The following is a 21,592-nucleotide window of genomic DNA, read 5'->3' as shown; positions in this document are numbered from 1 at the left end:
TTTGTAAATGAGTTCATTTGTATCATTTCTTTTTAGATTCTGCTTATAAGTGATATCATTCCCCTTCTCTGTCTGACTTAACTTCACTCAGTATGACAATCTCTAGGTCCATCCATGTTGCTGCAAATGGCATTATTTCATTCTTTTTAATGGCTAATATTCCATTGTATATATGTACCACATCTTCTTTATCCATCTAGTTGCTTCCATGTCTTTGCTATTGTAAGCAGTACTGCAATGAACACTGGGGTGCATGTATCCTTTCGGACCATGTTTTTCTCTGGATATGTGCCCAGGAGTGGGATTGCAGGGTCATATGCTAGCTCTTATTGAATTGTCTATTTCTCCCTTCATTTCTTGTCATGTATTTTGGTGCTTTGTTACTAGGTGAATATATGTTTGTTATTTTTTTTTAAGTAATTAATTTTATCTTTGGCTGCGTTGGGTCTTCGTTGCTGCATGCGGGCTTTCTCTAGTTGAGCCGAGCGGGGCCTACTCTTCATTGCAGTGCGCGGGCTTCTCATTGCGATGGCTTCTCTTGTTGTGGACAATGGGCTCTAGGTGCGTGGGCTTCAGTAGTTGTGGCTCGCGGGCTCTAGAGCGCAGGCTCAGTAGTTGTGGCGCACGGGCTTAGTTGCTCTGCAGCATGTGGGATCTTCCCGGACCAGGGCTCGAACCCGTGTCCCCTGCATTGGCAGGTGGATTCTTAACACTGCACCACGAGGGAAGTCCCTAAGTATATGTTTATATCTGTGTTATCTTCCTGGTCGTTTGACCCTTTTATCATTATAAAAAATGTTCTTCTTTATCTCTGGTAACTTTGTTTTAAAGTCTGTCTGAAACCTATATAGCCACTCCTGCTTTCTTGTGATTGCTGTTTGCATGAGATAATCTTTTTTCATCCTTTACTTTCCATATGTTTATATGTTTGAATCTAAAGTGTGTTTCCTTTAGATAGTATATAGTTGGAGCATGTTTTTTCATCTTAGTCTGACAATCTCTGCCCCTTGATTGGGTTGTTTAATCCATTCACATGTTGTTATTGATTTGGTTGTATTCACATCTGCCATTTTACTTTTCATTTTCTATGTGTCACATGTTTTTTATGTTTCTCTGTTCCACCTTTACTGCTTTTTAAAAAAAATTTTATTGGATTATAGTTGATTTACAATGTTGTGTTAGTTTCAGGTGTACAGCAAAGTGAATCAGTTATACATATATATAATGCATATATCCACTCTTTTTAAAATTCTTTTCCCATGTAGGCCATTACAGAGTATTGAGTAGAGTTCCCTGTGCTATATAGTAGGTCCTTATTAGTTATTTATTTTATATATAGTAGTGTGTATATGTCAATCCTAATCTCCCAATTTATCCCTCCCCACTTGTTATGCCCTGGTAGCCATAAATAATTTGTTTTCTACATCTGTGACTCTATTTCCATTTTGTTACTGCTCTTTTTTTTTGGAGGGGGGCCACGCCACATGCAGGATATTAGTTCCCCGACCAGGGATCGAACTCGTGCTTCCAGCAGTGGAAGTGTGGAGTCCTAACCACTGGACCACCAGGGAGCTCCCTGCTTTCTTTTTTTGAAGTTTTTTTTTTTAATGATTGCTCTAGGGTTTAACATATACATCTTAACAGTGTCAGCTTTTATTTTTGGCTGCGTTGGGTCTTCGTTGCTGTGCGCTGGCTTTCTCTAGTTGCAGCGAGCAGGGGCTATGTAGCTTTATTCCCTTTCACCCCCTTCTTTGGTATTATTATTAAACAAGTTACATCTATTGTTAAAAACCCAACAATACATTACTTTACCATCTTTAGTCATTTCCTTAGGCTGTTACAGCTTTGTTCCTACACACCTTCCTTGTGCTATTATTGGCAAATATACATATGTTTCTATATGTTGTAGGCCCAACAATACATTATATACATATTATTTTATACAATTGTTTTGTAATTCAAGTAAGGGGAGGAGAAAATAGGCATTTCTATTGTTTTTTATAATTACATAATCACTGTTACCTGGTGCTCTTTGATTTTTTTCATGTAGATTTGAATTTTACTGTCTGTGGTCACTACTTTCAGGCTGAAGAACTTCCTTTATTATTTCTTGTAAGGTGGGCCTTCTAACAACAAACTCTCTAATTCCTCTGGCCTCTGTTGTTTCTGCTGAGAGTCAGCTGTTAATCTGATTGGGGTTCTCTCATAAGTAATGACTCTCAGCATTTTTACTATGATGGATCTGTGGATCTGCGTGTGTTTATCCTTTTTGGAATTTGTTGAACTTCCTGGATGTGTAGATTGCTTTTTAATGAATTTGGGAAGTTTTTGGCCATTATTTCTTTGAATTTTTTCTGTTCTTTCTCTTTCTTTCTCTTCTGTTCCTTCTCCTGATACTCCCCATTTATGTATGTTGGTATGCTTAATGACGTCCCACATTTCTCTGAGTCTCACTTCACTTTTCTTCATCCTTTTTTCTCTCTGTTCTTTGACTTTTATAATCTCTATTGATCTATCTTAGAGCTTGCTTGTTCTTTTTTTCTGCCAGTTCAAGTCTACTTTGAGCCATTCAAGGGAATTTTTATTTCACTTGATATACTTTTCAACTCCAGAGTTTCCATTTGTTTCTTTTTTATAATTTTTCTTTATTGCTATTCTCTATTTGGTGTGGACATTGTCCTCATACCTTCCTTTAATTCTTAATTTTGATTTCCTTTGGTTCTGTACATGTTTATAATGGCTACTTTGGGGTCTTTTCCTGACAAACCCAGCATGTAGGCGCTGTCACAGGCAGTTTCTGATGCCTGCTTTTTTTCTGGTTTATGGATCATACTTTCTTGTTTCTCTGAATTCCTTGTAATTTTTTTGTTAGAAACTTGACATCTTAGATAATATGTTGTAGCAACTCTGGGTACTGGTCTCCCCATCCTCTAGAATTTATTACTTACAGCAAGAGGAGAATACCTGGATCTTCCCAAAGCAGTCTCTCCCTAAACAGCAAAACTGAGGAAGTCTTAAGCTCAGCGTACATACATATTCATAGAGGGACTTGATTGAACTGAGGAAATTTAGCATAGAGTTGGGGCAAAGGTCGACAAGAGTCCAAGCCTTAGTCGACTGAAGTCTGGAGGGTCACCATCGTAATTCCATCCTCCACCTGACTATGGGCCTTAGTTCCTGCAGAACTCAAAGGTATGTTATTATGTATATCCCTTGAGGAACCTGGACGCTGCCCCAAGGCTGCACTGTGGTTTCTCGACTGCTCCTCCTTGTTTCTACATTTCCTCCCTTAAGGTCATTAATTATTGAGACCTGTTTGAGGGCAAGCATTGCGCCAGGCTTAGACCACAAAATGGCTTAGACCAAAATGGGTTCTCTTATGTCAAGAAAGCCATTCCTGGTTCTCTTTCTCCAGGGACCCCCTAACCTATCTGCTTACAGTTAGAATGGAGTGGAAGATCTAGGCTTGTCCCCTGTCACGCCCAGGCCAGGGAGCTGGAAGACTGAGGAGTGTCAGCAACTGAAGAATAGGCTAGAAGAATCGGGTTTTCATGTTTTACTTTTAAAAACCTTTAATGACTTCTTATCTCTTTTTCTAGCTGAGTTACGCAGTGTGACAAATTGTCAGTCTAACCAACCAAGGTAAGGAAAAAATCTTATTGATGAGACCAAAAGAATTAGGGATGTAGTATTCCTAAAGCAACCATTTAGCATAGTAAGTGAGGGTTCCTTGTTTCAGCATTAAGCTTTGTCCTCGGCTACCTGGAAATATGGAAAAATCACATCTCCTCCCCAGCCCCTGTCCCCTCACCTTCCAGGCTAAAAGATGGAATCAGTAACATAATTCTCCCTTGGGATGACTTACTTTATTATTGCTATTAAAAAGGAAGTCAGAGACAAGCAGAGCTTAGAGCTGCCTTTCAGATGATTTCAAGTAAAGGCTTTTGAAGTTGGCTGATGTGAAGCAAATCAGTAAAGGGTGTGGGTTATGGGAGACTCTTGATAAAAGGTAAACGTAAATGGGTAGATCTCGTACTTTATTGGGGGAACTCAGAATAGAAACACTAGAGGCAATATGAGGCTTAGATCCTTTTTCTCCAGTAAACTTAGCTGCTATATTTTTTTGTCTTTAGTAATGAAGGCGATGCTATCAAAGTTTTTGTGCGAATTCGCCCACCTACAGAGGGTTCTGGATCAGCTGATGGAGAGCAAAACTTATGCCTATCTGTGCTGTCCTCTATGACTGTCCGGCTGCACTCCAACCCTGAGCCCAAAACCTTCATATTTGATCATGTGGCAGAAATGGACACCACTCAGGTAATGATGATTTTGGGAACTAAACTTTTCATTTGGAACATATAAGATTCTATTATTTGGGAGGATTTCACTTCTGGTCTCTTTAGTTTGACAGATCTCAGATAAGGAAGCTCAAACATTCCATAAATATTTAAAATTTAATATTATTAAATATTTTTCTTCCTTCATCAGACTTTGTACTAGAATAACAAGCCTGCTTTATTTTCCCTCTCCAACCTGTGATGGAGGTTGGTGAAGGTGTACTTTTCAGAACCACTTGGATGATTGATAAGTAAAGTTGAACTGCCTAGTTTAAGAAGAATGTCTTTTTTTTTTTTTTTTGCGGTACGCGGGCCTCTCACTGTTGTGGCCTCTCCCGTTGCGGAGCACAGGCTCCGGATGCGCAGGCTCAGCGGCCATGGCTAACGGGCCCAGCCGCTCTGCGGCATGTGGGATCTTCCTGGACCTGGACACAAACCCGTGTCCCCTGCATTAGCAGGTGGACTCTCAACCACTGCACCACCAGGGAAGCCCAAGAAGAGTGTCTTAGTTATGGCTGCCATTACACAAATATCATAGACTGGGTGGTTTAAACAACAAACATTTATTTCTCACATTTCTGGAGGTTGGGAATCCAAGATCAAGTGCAAGAGATCCAGCGTCTGGTGAGGACTCACTTCCTGGCTTGTAGACAGCTGTCTTCCACTGTGTCCTCACACGGTGGAGAGAGAGAATTCTCTGTGTCTCTTCTTATAAGGGCACTACAGGCATACCTCACTTTATTGCACTTTTTAGATACTGTGTTTATTTACAGTTGAAGGTTTGTGGCAGCTCTGCATTGAACAACTCCATTACCATCATTTTTCCAACAACACTGTTCACTTCATGTCTCTGAGTCACATTTTGGTCAATATTTCTTGAAATATTTTGTTCTTTTTTGTTATTATTATGGTGATCTGTGATCAGTAATCTTTGATGTTACTATTGTAATTGTTTTGGCATTTTTTAGCAATAAAGTATTTTTAAATTAAGACATGTACATTGTATTCTTGGAAATAATGCTATTGCACACTTACTAGACTACAGTATAGTACAAATATAACTTTTATATGCACTGAGAAACCAAAAAATTCATGTGACTTGCTTTATTGCTATATTCACTTTATTGAGCTCATCTGGAAACGAACCCACAATATCTCTGAGGTGTGCCTGTACTGCTATCCTGAGGGCTCCACTCTCATGACTAATTACCTCCCAAAGGCCCCATCTCCAAATACCATCACATTGGGGATTAGTGTTTCAACATATGAATTTTGGGGAGACATTCAATCCATAGCAGAGAGTGATTGATTTAAGATTACTGTGGTGTTGGAACTCCCTTGGCGGTCCAGTGGTTAAGACTCCGCGCTTCCAATGCAGGGGGGCACGGGTTTGATCCCTGGTTGGGGAACTAAGATTCCACATGCCACAAGGCATGGCCAAAAAAAACAAGATTGCTATGGTGTCAATAACTTTTTCTAATTAAGGGCAATTTAGTTAAAATCTAGCTAGCACTATTCAATAGAACTTTCTGCAGTGATGGAAATGTTCTGTAAATGTGCTGTCCATTACATTAGCCTCTAGATACACATGGCTATTTAAGTTTAAATTAATTAAGATTAATTAAAATTTCAAATTCACCTTTTCAGATTAATTTCTCAGATGCCCTAGCCACATGTGGCTGTTGAGCACTTGAAATATGACTAGTGCATCTGAGGACCTGACTTTTAATTTTTATTTAATTTTAATTAATTTAAGTAATAGCCGCATATGGCTAATGGCTGCTGCATTGGACATCACACATCTTGATTATTCCCTCATACACATGGATGTTTTTGGTGAGACATGTAGGTCTTTGGATCTTTTTTCATCTAGGGCATGGCTGGACAATGGAAATAGAAAGTGAGGCATATATATAATTTAACATTTTCTAGTAGCCACATCTTTGGTCGTGCTGTGCTGCTTGCAGGATCTTAGTTCCCCAAACAGGGATTGACCCCGGGCCCTCAGCAGTGAGAGCGCAGAGTCCTAACCACTGGACCACTAGGGATTTCCCTAGTAGCCACATTTTTAAAAAGTAAAAAAGAAACAGGTAAAATTAGTTTTACTTCTGTATCTTATTTAACCCAGTATATCTAAAATACCATTTCAACATGTAAGGAACATAAAGCAAGTTATTAATGAGATATTTTTCCATTCTTTTTTTTTTTTCATGTTCAGTCTTCCAAAACTGGTGTATGTTTTATACTTACAACACATCTCAAGTTGGACTAGCCACATTTCAGGTGCTCTGTAGCCATATGTGGTGCATGGCTACTATACTAGACAATGCAGATCTACGAATTCTTGCATTGTTGATAAGGCTGCATCTATTTATATATAAAAATGAAAATAAAAATCAGGTACTGATTATTTAGTATAAGCTTGTGGGAAAAGTACTGAAGAACATATAGGGCTATGTATTTTATGCTAATACCAGTATAATATTGCGTGCAGTATGCAAAATTCTATATAAACTCTAGATGTGAGGTTTAAATCTATAATTGCATAGGAGATTAATGGACATAATTATGTTTACAGTTTTATCATCTTAGCTATTTTAGCCTTTTTCCTATAGTAGATATAATTTTCATGTTATTGCAAATGAAAATTTGCACACAAATTTTATTATATTTTAGAATGTAGTTTAGGAAAAATGTTTTCATTTTTGTGAAATGTTAACATATTTGGTGCTTAACACTTATAGGAGTCTGTGTTCTCAACTGTGGCCAAAGGCATTGTGGAGTCTTGCATGAGTGGCTATAATGGTACCATCTTTGCATAGTAAGTTGTTCACTGTTTCCTTATACAAGGGTACAATAGTAAGTGCTTCTATTTGTTTCCTATGGCTTCTGTAACAAATGACCACATACTTAGTGGCTTGAAACAACACAAATTTATTGTCTTACAGTTCTGTAAGTCAGGAGTTTGACGCTGGTCTCTGAGCTAAAATAAAGGTGTCAGCAGGGCTGTGTTCCTTTCTGAAAGCTCTAGAGGAGAATCTGTTTTCCGACTTCTAGAGGCCATCTACATTATTTGGCTTACAGCCCCCTTTCTCCATCTTCCAAGCCAATGACATGCAACTCTTGCTCTTCCTTAGTCATGTTGCTCTCTGACCGAGGTGGGCATGTTCTTTAATTTTAAGGATTCATGTGATCTGATTGGCCCCACCTGTGTAAGCAAGGGGGCAGGGATTAAACTACCTCCTGGAGAGGATCTACATGTTATCTGGGATTCTTCTGTAAGGAAGATTTGTCTTTTTGCCCCCATTAATTAATTAATTCATTTGTATGGTATGGACTTACATATATTTATTTCATACTTTGGGTTATAATCTAATGCTACATTATGTTTATCTTGTTGCTTACATTGTTCTAGCTTGGCCATTGGGAGCTTTTTGAGGTTGGTTTCTGTGTCCCTTTGACATGTCACATCCTTTTGTTTTTTGAGCACTTCCTTTATGATGCTACAGTACGCTCCTGGCTCATCTTATATTTTCCCTGTCTGAGACCTAGAATCAGCCATTTTGGCAAGGAGCCCTGGTTCCTTTTGTTGGAGAATGGTGTTTAGAAACTAAGGGCACTCGGTGTGTTTGTTGCTACTGGAGTGTCATTGCTTCTAGGCCTTTTCAGCAGACAGAGCTAGGTAATATATGTATGTATAGTAAGTCATGTATACAGACATATCTATAATTGTTTCTGTTTCTATACATTTCTATATACGGTAAGGTAAACTTGAGTTCATACTGATGTCTCTGACTCTAATCCAAGGGTTTAGAATCCACATGGGTTCATTCTAGCCTTCCTTTCTTGTTTATCTGTAACTTCCCTTGCTGACAGTGAGAAACCCGGGCTCCCACTGCTACCATCCGTTTATTTATTTGTTCATCCCCAGTACACATGTAAAGCAGTTTCAGAATTGTTAGCCTGTATCCCTGTGAAGAACAAATTTACTGCATGCAGTGTTTATGTACAGATCCTTTTTTTTTTCCTTAAGTCCTACAATTTCTAGTCAGAACCTCATTTTGTAAACTTACTTAGGCCAGCCCCTTTTCCACCTACACCTTTCAGTGCAGTATGTCATGAACTTGTAATTCAATTAGATACATTCCATCCTGGGGTCTCTGACATCCTAGTTGATGTGTTTTGTTTGTTTATTTAGTTTGCATACTTTAAAGTTCACCCTTTGTGATGTACAGTTGCATAGTGTTTTGACAAATGCAGAGACCCAAGCATTTAGCACACCTATTGAAGAGAACAGTTTCTCCACCTTCAAAGTTCCTCCTGTTTGTCCCATTCATAGTCAGCCACTTACCCGCCCCCCGCCCCCGCCCCCCGCCACCCGCAACCTCTGGATACACTAACAAATTTTCCACTCCTATAGCTTTGCCTTTCCCAGAGTGTCATATGATTGGAATCATACAATATGTAGCCTTTTGGTTCTGGCTTTTTTCATTTAGGATTTGTCTATGTTGTTGCATGCATCAGCAGCTTTTGCTTTTTCTTTCTTTCCTTTTTTTTTTTTGCCGAGTAGTATTTTACTGTGTGGATTTACCACCGTTTTTTTATTCACTCCCCTGTTAAAGGATATCTTGGTTGCTTCCAGTTTTTAGCAATTATGAATAAAGTTGCTACAAACATTCAAATATTGGGTTTTGTGTGAACATAAGTTTTCAAATCACTTGAGTACATATGTAGGAATACATTGCTGGGTCATATAGTATAAGAAACTGTCAATCTGTCTTCCAAATATATATTGAAAGTGCATGATGATGGGAATTCCCTGGTGGTCCAGTGGTTAGGACTTGGTGCTTTCACTGCCGAGGGCCTGGGTTCAATCCCTGGTCAGGGAACTGAGATTCTGCAAGGCTCACAGCGCAGCCAAAAAAAAAAAAAAAAAAAAAAGTACATGATGATTCTGAATTTCTAAATGCTGGCATCCTTAAAATACTGCTCTAGGTTTAATGTTGGAATGTAAGCTGACAACCTTGGCAGTTCTAGAAGGTCAGTTTTTTTTACAAGGTGAATCATTTCAGATTTATTTCATCAATAGGAATATAATTTGTAGTACAATTATTTTTTCCTTTTCTTCTAGCAATAGACTTCCTAATTTTATTTAGAACCGGAGGTTTTTAATAGGATGTAGTGAATTATGTAATTAATTCTGAGCAGCTGATGCTTTCTTGTGTGTGTGTGCCCTTGGTTCATCTGTAATTGGCTCAAAATACAAGAAAATAAAAAATAAGTTTAAAGCTTGGGTTCATCTTGTGCACAAATTCTTCCTTGAAAATTTGCCTTTGCCTCTCATGCTTACTTTTCAGTTGTGTTCAGCAGAACTAAATATTCTCTCTTGACCCATGAAGCAGATAACCATTTTCTCATGTCTTCTCAAGAAAAAAAAAGATTTTTTTTTCCACAGAATATTTTGAGTGGTAGAGTTCAAAAATCAATTTGAAATAAGAGCCACAATTACCAGAGATTATATATCTTCAGAACTGTTTTCTTTGAAGATCCTTAAGCGTACTAATTATAATATTTAATTTGAAAATTGCTTTTGGTAGTCAAGGGCAGAAATGAGAAACATATGGAGAGAAGTGAGCATTGATTTATTGCTTGGTTGAGCATACCTTCTGGTTTACCTTAGACAGTCTTAATTCTAGAGTTATTGTTAATAGTGTCCCCTTCACTTTCAAGTAGGACGCTCAACAGTATCCATTTCTTATTCTGAGTTAACTGAAGAACTTTTTTTCCCCTACTTCCGAAAGAAAGAGGTAACCAACTAGATTATACTGTTTTCTAGCTCTTGGGGCATTGAACCAAAAAGTAAACTCAAAACTTTATATTTGTGCCATGAGTCCAATGTAAACACATTTAACATCCTAACTGACATCTACCTTCAACATAAATTTTTATTTTGTTTTTATTCTTTTAATATTTATTTATATTTATTTTGGCTGCACCAGGTCTTAGTTGCAGCACGTGGGATCTTTAGTTGCGGCATGTGGACTCTTAGTTGTGGAATGCATGCAGGATCTAGTTCCCTGACCAGGGATCAAACCTGGGCCCCCTGCATTGGGTGCATGGAGTCTTACCCACTGGACCACCAGGGAAGTCCCTAAATTTTAACTTTAGTTTTTTGTTTCTCCTATTTCTTGGTGTACCTGAGGAGATATGACACTATACAAAAAAAAAAAAAAATCAAGCCTATAGCATAAGGATGTTTTTAATTGCTTTATTTTTAAATGAAGACATCTTAGTATCTTTTAAAGGCAGAATTTAGGAAGAGAATTGGTGCATTATTTAGAATAGCAAAAATTGGAAAAAAATGTCTAGCTGGTTCTGATTAAATAAATTATGATACATTCATGGAATACTATGTAGCCATTAAAAATAAAGAGGCAGATCTCTATTTACCAGCATAGAAAGATGTGTGAGATAAAAATAAAGGGAAAAAAACAGGTTGCAGAGAAGTATGAATAGCATCATTCCAGTTTTGTAAATAAAAATTAAATGAAAACTCTGATGGCCATGTCTGTATAATCCAGAAGCATTTATTAGACAGTTAAGAGTGGTTAAGTCTTAGTGGTAGAATAGTAGAGAAAGAACATGTATCATTCACTTTTTACCTGATATAATTTTAAAAAAGAAAGACAATTAGTTCTTTGTGGGGAAAATTTATATACTAGTAGACCATATTAAAATAGGGTAGTCTTCTAAATTTCATGTGTGAAAATAATATATGAAACATTCTTTTTTACAGTGGACAGACTGGTTCAGGGAAAACATTTACTATGATGGGTAAGTAAATTAGAGATTAACATTTACTGGCTTAGTCTACTCTTTTTGTGATGACAGAACTTAGTATATTTTTTGGAAAGGAATACTTTCTGGTATATGATGTTGACCTCATAAAATTAGGGTTATTTCCCAAGCTTCTGTCAGATTGCGACTTCCATTATAGCAAAGTCTGTGTTTTTACCTATATTCCCAGCTCAATGCTTAGCACAGAGTATGTGCTCAATCAACAATTTTTGAAGTGGGTTTAATGAATTTTTATATATTATGTACCTGTATAACCACTACCCAGACCAAGATTCCTAGTCAGTAACTACTCCCACTGCTGTCCCCTGACATATGTATTACTCTGACTTCTGTCATCACTAGTTTCGCTTGTTTTTGCACTTCTACAAATGAAATTTTACTGTATTTACTCTTTTATGTATGGCTTCTTTCTCTCAGCCTGAGGTTTGTCAAATTCACTAATGTTATGGCATGTAGTAGTAGTTTATTTCCATTACTGTATAATAGATTATTGTATGAATATAACACATTTTCTATTATTTTTTTAATAGATCTTTATTGGAGATAATTGCTTCACAATACTGTGTTAGTTTCTGTTGCACGGCAAAGCGAATCAGCCATATGCATACATATATCCCCATATCTCCTCCCTCTTGAACCTCCCTCCCATTGTCCCTATCCCACCCCTCTAGGTCATCGCAAAGCACCAAGCCGATCTCCCTATGCTATGCTGCTGCTTCCCACCAGCCAACTATTTTACATTCGGTAGTGTATACATGTTGACGCTACTCTCACTTTGCCCAACTTCACCCTCCCACCACATGTCATCAAGTCCATTCTCTATGTCTATCTCTTTATTCCTGCCCTGCAACTAGGTTCATCAGTACCTTTTTTTTTTTTTTAGATTCCATATATATTCGTTAGCATATGGTATTTGTTTTTCTCTTTCTGACTTACTTCACTCTGTGTGACAGACTCTAGGTCCATCCACCTCACTACAAATAACTCATTTTCGTTTGTTTTTAAGGCTGACTAATATTCCATTGTATATATGTGCCACATCTTCTTTATCTATTCATCTGTCTTTGGACATTTAGGTTGGTTCCATGTCCTGGCTATTGTAAATAGTGCTGCAATGAACATTGTGGTGCATGTCTCTTTTTAAATTATGGTTTTCTCAGGGTATATGCCCAGTAGTAGGATTGTTGGGTCATATGGTAATTCTATTCTTAGTTTTTTGAGGAACCTCCGTACTGTTTTCCATAGTGGTTGTATCACTTTACGTTCCCACCAACAGTGTAGGAGGGTTCCCTTTTCTCCACACCCTTTCCAGCAATTATTGTTTCCAGCTTTTTTGATAATGGCCATTCTGACCGGCATGAAGTGATACCTCATTGTAGTTTTGATTTACATTTTTCTAATAATTAGTGATGTTGAGTATCTTTTCATGTGCCTCTTGGCCATCTGTATGTCTTCCTTGGTGAAATGTCTATTTACGTCTTCTGCCCATTTTTTAACTGGATTGTTTGTTTTTTTCGTATTGAGTTTCATGAGCTGTTTGTATATTTTGGAGATTAATCCTTTGTCTGTTGTTTCATTTGCAAATATTATCTCCCATTCTGAGGGTTGTCTTTTTGTCTTCTTTATAGTTTCCTTTGCTGTGCAAAAGCTTTTAAGTTTAATTAAGTCCCATTTGTTTATTTTTGTTTTTATTTCTGTTACTCTTGGAGGTGGATCAAAAAAGACCTTGCTGTGGTTTATGTCAAGGTGTGTTTTTCCTATGTTTTCCTCTAAAAGTTTTATAGTGTCTGGTCTTACGTTTAAGTTTTTAATCCATTTGGAATTTATTTTTGTATATGATGTTAGGTAGTGTTCTAATTTCATTCTTTTATACGTAGCTGTCCAGTTTTCCCAGCATCACTTATTGAAGAGGCCGTCTTTTCTCCATTGTATGTTCTTGCCTCCTTTGTCGTAAATTAGGTGCCCATATGTGTGTGGGTTTATCTCTGGGCATTCTGTCCTGTGCCATTGAGCTATATTTCTGTTTTTGTGCCAGTACCATACTCTCTTGATTACTGTAGCTTTGTGGTATAGTTGGAAGTCAGGGAGCCTGATTCCTCCAACTCCATTTTTCTTTCTCAAGATTGCTTTGGCTATTCGGTGTCTTTTGTGTTTCCATACGAATTGTAAGATTTTTTTGTTCTAATTCTGTGAAAAATGCCATTGGTAATTTGATAGGGATTGCATTGAATCTGTAGATTGCTTTCGATAGTATAGTCATTTTCACAATATTGATTCTTCCAATCCAAGAACATGGTATATTTCTCCATCTGTTTATGTCATCTTTGATTTCTTTCATCAGTGTTTTATAGTTTTCTGAGTACAAGTCTTTCGCCTCCTTAGGCAGGTTTATTCCTAGGTATTTTATTCTTTTTGTTGCAGTGCTAAATGGGAGTGTTTCCTTAATTTCTCTTTCTGATTTTTCGTTGTTGGTGTATAGGAATGCCAGAGATTTCTGAGCATTAATTTTGTATCTTGCAACCTTACCAAATTCATTGATTAGTTCTAGTAGTTTTCTGGTGGCATCTTTAGGATTTTCTATTTATAGTATCATGTCATCTGCAAACAGTGACAGTTTTACTTCTTCTTTTCCAATTTGTATTCCTTTTATTTCTTTTTCTTCTCTCATTGCTGTGGCTAGGACTTCCAAAACCATGTTGAATAATAGTGGTGAGAGTGGACATCCTTGTCTTGTTCCTGATCTTAGTGCACGTGCTTCCAGTTTTTCACCACTGAGCATGATGCTTGCTGTGGGTTTGTCATATATGGCCTTTATTATGATGATGTGAGTTCCCTCTATGCCCATTTTCTGGAGAATTTTTATCATAAATGGGTGTTGAATTTTGTCAAAAGCTTTTTCTGCATCTATTGAGATGATCATATGGTTTTTATTCTTCAGTTTGTTAATATGGTGTATCACATGGATTGATTTGCATATATTGAAGAATCCTTGCATCACTGGGATAAACCCCACTTGATCATGGTGTATGATCCTTATAATGTGCTGTTGGATTCTGTTTGCTAGGATTTTGTTGAGGATTTTTGCATCTATGTTCATCAGTGATATTGGTCTATAATTTTTTTGTGTGTGTGATATCTTTTTCTGGTTTTGGTATCAGGGTGATGGTGGCTTTGTAGAATGAATTTGCGAGTGTTCCTCCCTCTGCAATTTTTTGGAAGAGTTTGAGAAGGATTGGTGTTAGTTAGCTCTTCTCTAAATGTTTGATAGAATTCGCTTGTGAAGCCATCTGGTCCTGGACTTTTGTTTGTTGGAAGATTTTAAATTCTGGTTTCAATTTCATTACTTGTGATAGGACTGCTTATATTTTCTAATTCTTCCTGGTTCAGTCTTAGAAAATTGTACCTTTCCAAGAATTTGTCCATTTCTTTGTGGTTGTCCATTTTTTTGGCATATGGTTGTTGCAGTAGTCTCTTATCATCCTTTGTATTTCTGCAGTGTCAGTTGTGATTTCTCCCTTTTTATTTCTAAATTTATTGATTTGCGTCCTCTCCCTTTTTTTCTTTCTTTCTTTTTTTTTTTTTTTTGCGGTACACGGGCCTCTCACTGTTTTGGCCTCTCCTGCTGCGGAGCACAGGCTCCGGACGAGCAGGCTCAGCGGCCATGGCTCACAGGCCCAGCCACTCCGCAGCATGTGGGATCCTCCCAGACTGGGGCACGAACCCGTGTCCCCTGCATCAGCAGGCAGACTCTCAACCACTGCGCCACCAGGGAAGCCCTCCCTTTTTTTCTTGATGAGTCTGACTAAGGATTTATCAATTTTGTTTATCTTCTCAAAGAATCAGCTTTTAGTTTTATTGATTTTTGCTATTGTTTTCTTCATTTCGATTTCATTTATTTCTGCTCTGATCTTTATGATTTCTTTCCTTCTATTGACTTTGGGTTTTCTTTGTTCTTCTTTCTCTAGTTGTTTTAAGTGTAGGGTTATATTGTTTATTTGAGATTTTTCTTGTTTCTTGAGGTGAGATTGAATTGCTGTAAACTTCCATCTTAGAACTGCTTTTGCTGCAACCCATAGGTTTTGGGTCATCGTGTTTTCATTGTCATTTGTCTCTATGTATTTTTTAATTTCTTCTTTGATTTCTTCAGTGATCTCTTGGTTATTTAGTAGCACAGTGTTTAGCCTCCAGTGTTTTTTACACTTTTTTTCCTATAATTGATTTCCAGTCTCAGAGCATTGTGGTCAGAAAAGATGCTTGATATGATTTCAATTTTCTTAAATTTTTCGAGGCTTGATTTGTGACCCAAGATGTGATCTGTCCTGGAGAATGTTCCACGTATACCTGAGAAGAAAATGTATTCTGCCACTTTTGGGTGGAATGTTCTATAAATATCAATTAGATCTATCTAGTCTATTGTGTAATCTAAAGCTTGTGTTTCCTTATTTATTTTCTGTTTGGATGATCTGTCCATTGGTGTAAGTGAGGTGTTAGAAAGTCTCCTACTATTATTGTGTTACTGTCAATTTCTCCTTTCATGGTTGTTAGCATTTGCCTTATGTATTGAGGTGCTCCTCTGCTGGGTGCATAAACATTTTTAATTGTTATATCTTCTTCTTGGATTGATCCTTTGATCATTATGTAGTGTCCCTCCTTATCTCTTGTAACAGTCTTTATTTTAAACTCTATTTTATCTGATATGAGTATTGCACTCCAACTTTCTTTTGATTTCCATTTGCATGGAATATCTTTTTCCATCCCTTCACTTTCAGGCTGTATGTGTCCCTAGGTCTGAAGTGGGTCTCTTGTAGACAGCATATATATGTGGGTCTTGTTTTTGTATCCATTCAGCCAGTCTGTGTCTTTTGGTTGGGGCATTTAATCCATTTACATTCAAGGTTATTATCCATAGGTATGTTTCTATTACCATTTTCTTAATTGTTTTGGGTTTGTTTGTTTGTTTTTAACATCTTTACTGGAGTATAATTGCTCTACAATGGTGTGTTAGTTGGGTTTGTTTTTGTGTGTCTTTTTCTTCTCTTGTGTTTCCCACTTAGAGAAGTTTCTTTAGCATTTGTTGTAAAACTGGTTTGGTGGTGCTGAATTCTCTTAGTTTTTGTTTGTCTGAAATGCTTTTGACTTCTCCATCGAATCTGAATGAGGTCCTTGCTGGGTAGAGTAATCTTGGTTGTAGGTTTTTCTCTTTCATCACTTTAAGTATATCCTGCCACTCCCTTCTGGCCTGCAGAGTTTCTGCTGAAAAATCAGCTGATAACCTTATGGGGATTCCTTTGCATGTTATTTTTTGTTTTTCCCTTGCTGCTTTTAATATTTTTTCTTTGAACTTAGTTTTTGTTAGTTTGATTAATATGTGTTTTGGTGTGTTTTTCCTAGGGTTTATCCTGTATGGACTCACTGTGCTTCCTGGACTTGGGTGACTCTTTCCTTTCTCATGTTAGGGAAGTTTTCCATTATCTCTTCAAGTATTTTCTCAGACCCTTTCTTTTTCTCTTCTTTTTCTGGGACCCCTATAATTCGAATGTTGGTGCATTTAGTGTTATCCCAGACGTCTCTGAGATTGTCTTCAGTTCTTTTCATTCTTTTTTCTTTTTTCTGCTCCTCGGCAGTTATTTCCACCATTTTGTCTTCCAGCTCACTTATTCCTTCTTTTGCCTCAGTTATTCTGTTACTGATTCCTTCTAGTGTATTTTTCATTTCATTTATTGTGTTGTTCATCTCTGTTTGTTTGTTCTTTAGTTCTTCTAGATCTTTGTTAAACATTTCTTGTATTTTCTCAATCCGTGCTTCCATTCTATATCTGAGATTCTGGATCATCTTTACTATCATAACTCTGAATTCTTTTTCAGGTAGATTGCCTATTTCCTCTTCATTTATTTGGTCTTGTAGGGTTTTTTTACCTTCCTCCTTCATCTGTGACATATTTTTTTGCTGTCTCTCTTTTTTTTTTAATGAGTGGGATTGTGTTCCAGTTTTACTGGTTGTTTGGCCTGAGGCTTCCAACACTGGAGTTTGTAGGCTCTTGGGTAGAGCTGGGTCTTGGTGCTGAGGTGAGGAACTCTGTGAGACCTCACTCTGATGAATATTCCCTGGGGTCTGAGGTTCTCTATTAGTCCAGTGGTTCAGATTCGGAGCTCCCACCACAGGAGCTTCCGCCCAACCCTGTGCTCACAAATCAAGATCCCACAAGCTGTGTGGGGTGGCAAAGAAAAGAGAACAATAACAAAGTAAAAAATAAAATTAGACTAGGAAACTAATAGATATATTAGAAAGAATGTAAAATTAAAATATAGATGAATCAACAACTGGAAGGTACGTCAGTACAACAATAGTAAAAAAAAGGAGGAGGGAGAAGAAAAAAGAAAAAATAAAGGAGCGGGGGGAAGGCCTTTGCTATGGAGAGCAGGGCCTAAGCAAGGGTGAGGTTTGGGCGGTGGGTGGGGCCAATGCTCAGCACCCACAGGGCTGGAAAAGGCCCTGAGGGCTGTGGGGGGGTGGGGCTTAGGCTCAAGGAACAGAAGGGGCCCAGGCATGCCCCCCACCCCTGGTCTCAGAGGGTGGGGGACCTCACCTGGGAGCTCAGCAGGCTTCCTGGGCTTGAGTGGGTGGGGCAAACGCCCTCCTCTCCTCTCCTGCTCCTCCGGTCTGGGGTCTGGGAGGGCCCCTCCTACCTGCCAATCCTGATCTCCCTGTCCTCCCTCCTATACCCCCAGGACCAATGCGGGGTGGGCCTTGGAGGACAGGAAACTGGTCTGGGAGCTCAGTAGGCTCCCTGGGCCCGAGTGGGTGGGGAAAACACCCTCTGCTTCTCTCCCCCTCCTCCTCGGTGGCCCCTCCCACCTGCCACTCCTGATCTCCCCAGCTGCCCTCCTGTGCCCCCAGAACCCATGTGGCCTGGATGGGGCTTTGTGGGGGGGAACTTGCTTGGGAGCTCAGGAGCCTCCCCGACACCAGTGGGCCAGGCGATCACCCTCTGCTCCTCTCCCACTCTTCCTGGAGAGTCCCTCCCACCTCCCTCTCCTGATCTCCCTAGCCTCAGGGGAGTCGATCCTGTCTGGCCTCCATTTCTCCTCCCCCCTTGGTCCCCCTACATCCTACCGGTTCACTCTGGGATTCCTCCCGTCTCTTTGGGGTCAGAGCCCCCCACCAGCGCTGGCAGGTGCCCTAGTTGTGGGGAGACGCTGACTCTGCGTCTTCCCACACTGCCATCTTAAAGGAGTTCCACATTTTCTATTCTGCTGTTGCTAGACAGTTTTAGAGCACATGAATAGTACTGTTATGGACATTTTTTTCTTGTATGGGTCTTTTATAGTGCATATCTATTGAACTTTAAACTTCTGGGCATGGACTTGCTGGGTTATAGTATATGTATGTTCAGCTTTAGTAAAAAGGTCATGATGGAGATGCGTAGATGTGGAATTTCCCAGTGCTCCACGTCCATGTCCACACTTGGTATTGTCCGTTTTAAAAATTTTAGTTGTTCTGGAGTATGTATAGTACTATCTCGTGTTTTTATTTGCACTTGTTTGATGTCCATTGACTACTAAGCACCTTTTATACATTTATTGGACATTTGAATAGCCTCTCTGTAAAATGCCCATTCAAGCTTTTATCTCTTTTTTTAAAATAAATTTATTTATTTATTTATTTATATTTGGCTGCATTGGGTCTTCTTTGCTGTGGGCAAGCTTTCTCTAGTTGCAGTGAGCGGGGGCTGCTCTTCGTTGTGGTGCGCGGGCCTCTCATTGCTCTGGCTTTTCTTGCTGTGGAGCACGGGCTCTAGGTGCACGGACTTCAGCAGTTGTGGCATGTGGGCTCAATAGTTGTGGCTTACGGGCTCTAGAACACAGGCTCAGTAGTTGTGGCGCATGGGCTTAGTTGCTCTGCGTTATATGGAATCCTCCCAGACCAGGGCTTGAACCCGTGTCCCCTGCATTGGCAGGTGGATTCTTAACCACTGCAACACCAGGGAAGTCCCTCAAGCTTTTTTCTTATTTAAAAATTATCTTGGGCTTCCCTGGTGGCGCAGTGGTTGAGAGTCCGCCTGCCGATGCAGGGGACACGGGTTCGTGCCCCAGTCTGGGAAGATCCCACATGCCGTGGAATTTTCTGTCTGTAGATAATATTCTAATATTATCTGTCCTCTGTGTTCATTTACTTGCATTTCTCTGCCCTGTTTTATATATTTTTTATTCTTTTTTTTTTTAAGGTATAGCGCACCAAGATGACGATAATATTTTTAAATTTATTTTCTGTAACTTTCTGGCATACACCAGCATTTTGTTAGTTCCTTTGGTCTCTAAGGCATATATATATATTTTAAATAAATTTACTTATTGATTGATTTTTGGCTGTGTTGGGTCTTCATTGCTGTGTGTGGGCTTTCTCTAGTTGCGGTGAGCAGGGTGCAACTCTTCATTGCAGTGCACTGGCTTCTCATTTCGGTGGCTTCTCTTGTTGTGGAGCATGGGCTCTATGCACATGGGCTTCAGTAGTTGTGGCACACGGGCTTAGTTGCTTCTTGGCATGTGGGATCTTCCCGGACCAGGGCTTGCGCCCGTGTCCCCTGCATTGGCATGTGGATTCTTAACCACTGCACCACCAGGGAAGTCCCTCTAAGGCATGTTTAACTAAATACATATAGTAACTTTTGGATCTTTTCTAGCTTTATAGTTTTTTTTCTGACAAATATAGCTATAGCTTGAATTAGTATCCAAGAAATCCTGCTGTTTACATATCCAGTCACATCTCCCCTTTTCCCCAACGTTAACAAAATAGAGATTGGATTGCTCTTCAGTTTTCTGTCTGTACAGAAATCTTGTGAAGAATTCCTATAGTATCTTTCTTACCAGCTTGGCTTTTATTGCCCAATTAACAAAATACTAGCTAATGCTAATTTTTATTAACTGTGAGATAGTTATTACCATTATTCTTTCCATTTTATAGTTGAAAACTCCAAGAGATTTAAGTAATTAGCCTGTGGTCCCACAGCCAGTGTATAAAGATCAGCTTAGGAGACAGAATGTCTTATGCAACAGTAAAGTACAGTTATTTGTTATTTCTGCTAATTTTGGTGCCTGCAGAAGGAAAAATTTCAAGCTTGGGACTGAAATGGATTTTTTAATTTATCAAACAACAACTACTTTTAAAAATTGCTTAGTGGCTATTGTGGGCCCTTCTCTTCAGTCCCATTGATAGGCAGGTTCTATTATGCCATCTGTTACAGACCACGATTTATCTTGTTTGGGGCCTGAAAGAAACTGATTATACGGTTTGTCTTTTCTATATGAATTACCTTTCAGTGTTGCTGTTTTGAAAGACTCCTGTTAACAGAATAAAAATGAACAGCTATATATTTTTTTTTTACATTTTTCTTTAGGACCATCTGAATCTGATAATTTTTCTCATAACCTGAGAGGAGTAATTCCACGAAGTTTTGAATATTTATTTTCCTTAATTGAACGTGAAAAAGAGAAGGTAAAACTTATTGTAAAAATAAAGCGATTCTATGAAATACCTAGTTTTGAGTAGCTAACTACTAATAATTAGCTCATGATACATGGAGGGGCATCATTGGTAGTCTACAGTGTGGATAGGCTAGAGTCATAAAAAAAATCTTTCAATTCTTAAGATTAAATTAAGGATTCTGAGTTTATTATTTTCTAAAAGTTTTTAGTCTATAAAACATGCATCATCCATGAACCCACATTGAAAGAAAGAAGAATGTAGTGCTTCTTAGGCTGTCAGATTTTACAAGACAGAAAGTGTAAAGAAAATCTTAACTGAGGAAAACAAATTCATTAAGCTCCATCACCTACCTGCGCCTAGGCTCACAGTTGACTGCAGCTGTCCCTACATCTTCATGACAGCCACTAGTAATGGGCCCATCTGTACCTCCTTTGCAGCACCTGCTACCACCTGACTATGCTCTCCTTGCTTCACACGTGGTGTGGCTCCATCATCCTAGCAATGTGGCCTTCCATTTTCCATTGGCTCCCAGATTGGGTCATTCTGTTGGTTGTGCGTCTTTAGCTTAGGGAATTCCAGGCTTAAGAGCCATTAGTGTTTTATGTTCTATTACCTATGTGCCAAGGAGTCTGATATATAGCATTGGTTTACCCCTTACTCCTTTGCAGAAACTATGCCTGACCATTGCAGTTAGACACACATATTATGGGCCAGTGAAGTAAGTTTAGTGACGTGCATTTCTGTGGTTAAAAATCCTATAGCGAGGCTTTTTAAAGAAAACTTTTATTTGTTTATTTTTTTAAAGAGAGACTTTTAAAATACATTGTTTTCAGTCGTTTGAGGAATATAACACTTGGTTCATATATAAGACAGGTGAAAATGGAATTGCTATTTTCATCACAAGGGAAAAAAAT

At 38.6% G+C, this 21,592-nt stretch overlaps 1 protein-coding gene across 1 annotated transcript in view; it reads left to right on the top strand.

Annotated features, from left to right (window-relative positions):
* The first annotated feature begins 4,209 nt into the window (after positions 1 to 4,209).
* KIF15 (kinesin family member 15) overlaps positions 4,210 to 21,592 on the top strand; it is a 67,540-nt gene continuing 50,157 nt past the window's right edge. Inside the window, exons 1-4 of the mRNA XM_029242077.1 lie at positions 4,210 to 4,317; positions 7,082 to 7,158; positions 11,134 to 11,171; positions 20,590 to 20,687. Of these exons, the coding sequence (XP_029097910.1) occupies positions 4,240 to 4,317; positions 7,082 to 7,158; positions 11,134 to 11,171; positions 20,590 to 20,687 (291 nt within the window). The 5' untranslated portion in view covers positions 4,210 to 4,239. The remainder of the gene's footprint in view (positions 4,318 to 7,081; positions 7,159 to 11,133; positions 11,172 to 20,589; positions 20,688 to 21,592) is intronic.

This window comes from Monodon monoceros, unplaced genomic scaffold, assembly GCF_005190385.1.
Source record: "Monodon monoceros isolate NGI ecotype Baffin Bay Population unplaced genomic scaffold, NGI_Narwhal_1 Super_Scaffold_3, whole genome shotgun sequence".
NCBI classification, from domain to species: domain Eukaryota; kingdom Metazoa; phylum Chordata; class Mammalia; order Artiodactyla; family Monodontidae; genus Monodon; species Monodon monoceros.
The sequence above is the reverse complement of the archived record's forward strand: the minus strand, read 5'-3'. Positions and strand labels throughout refer to the sequence as shown.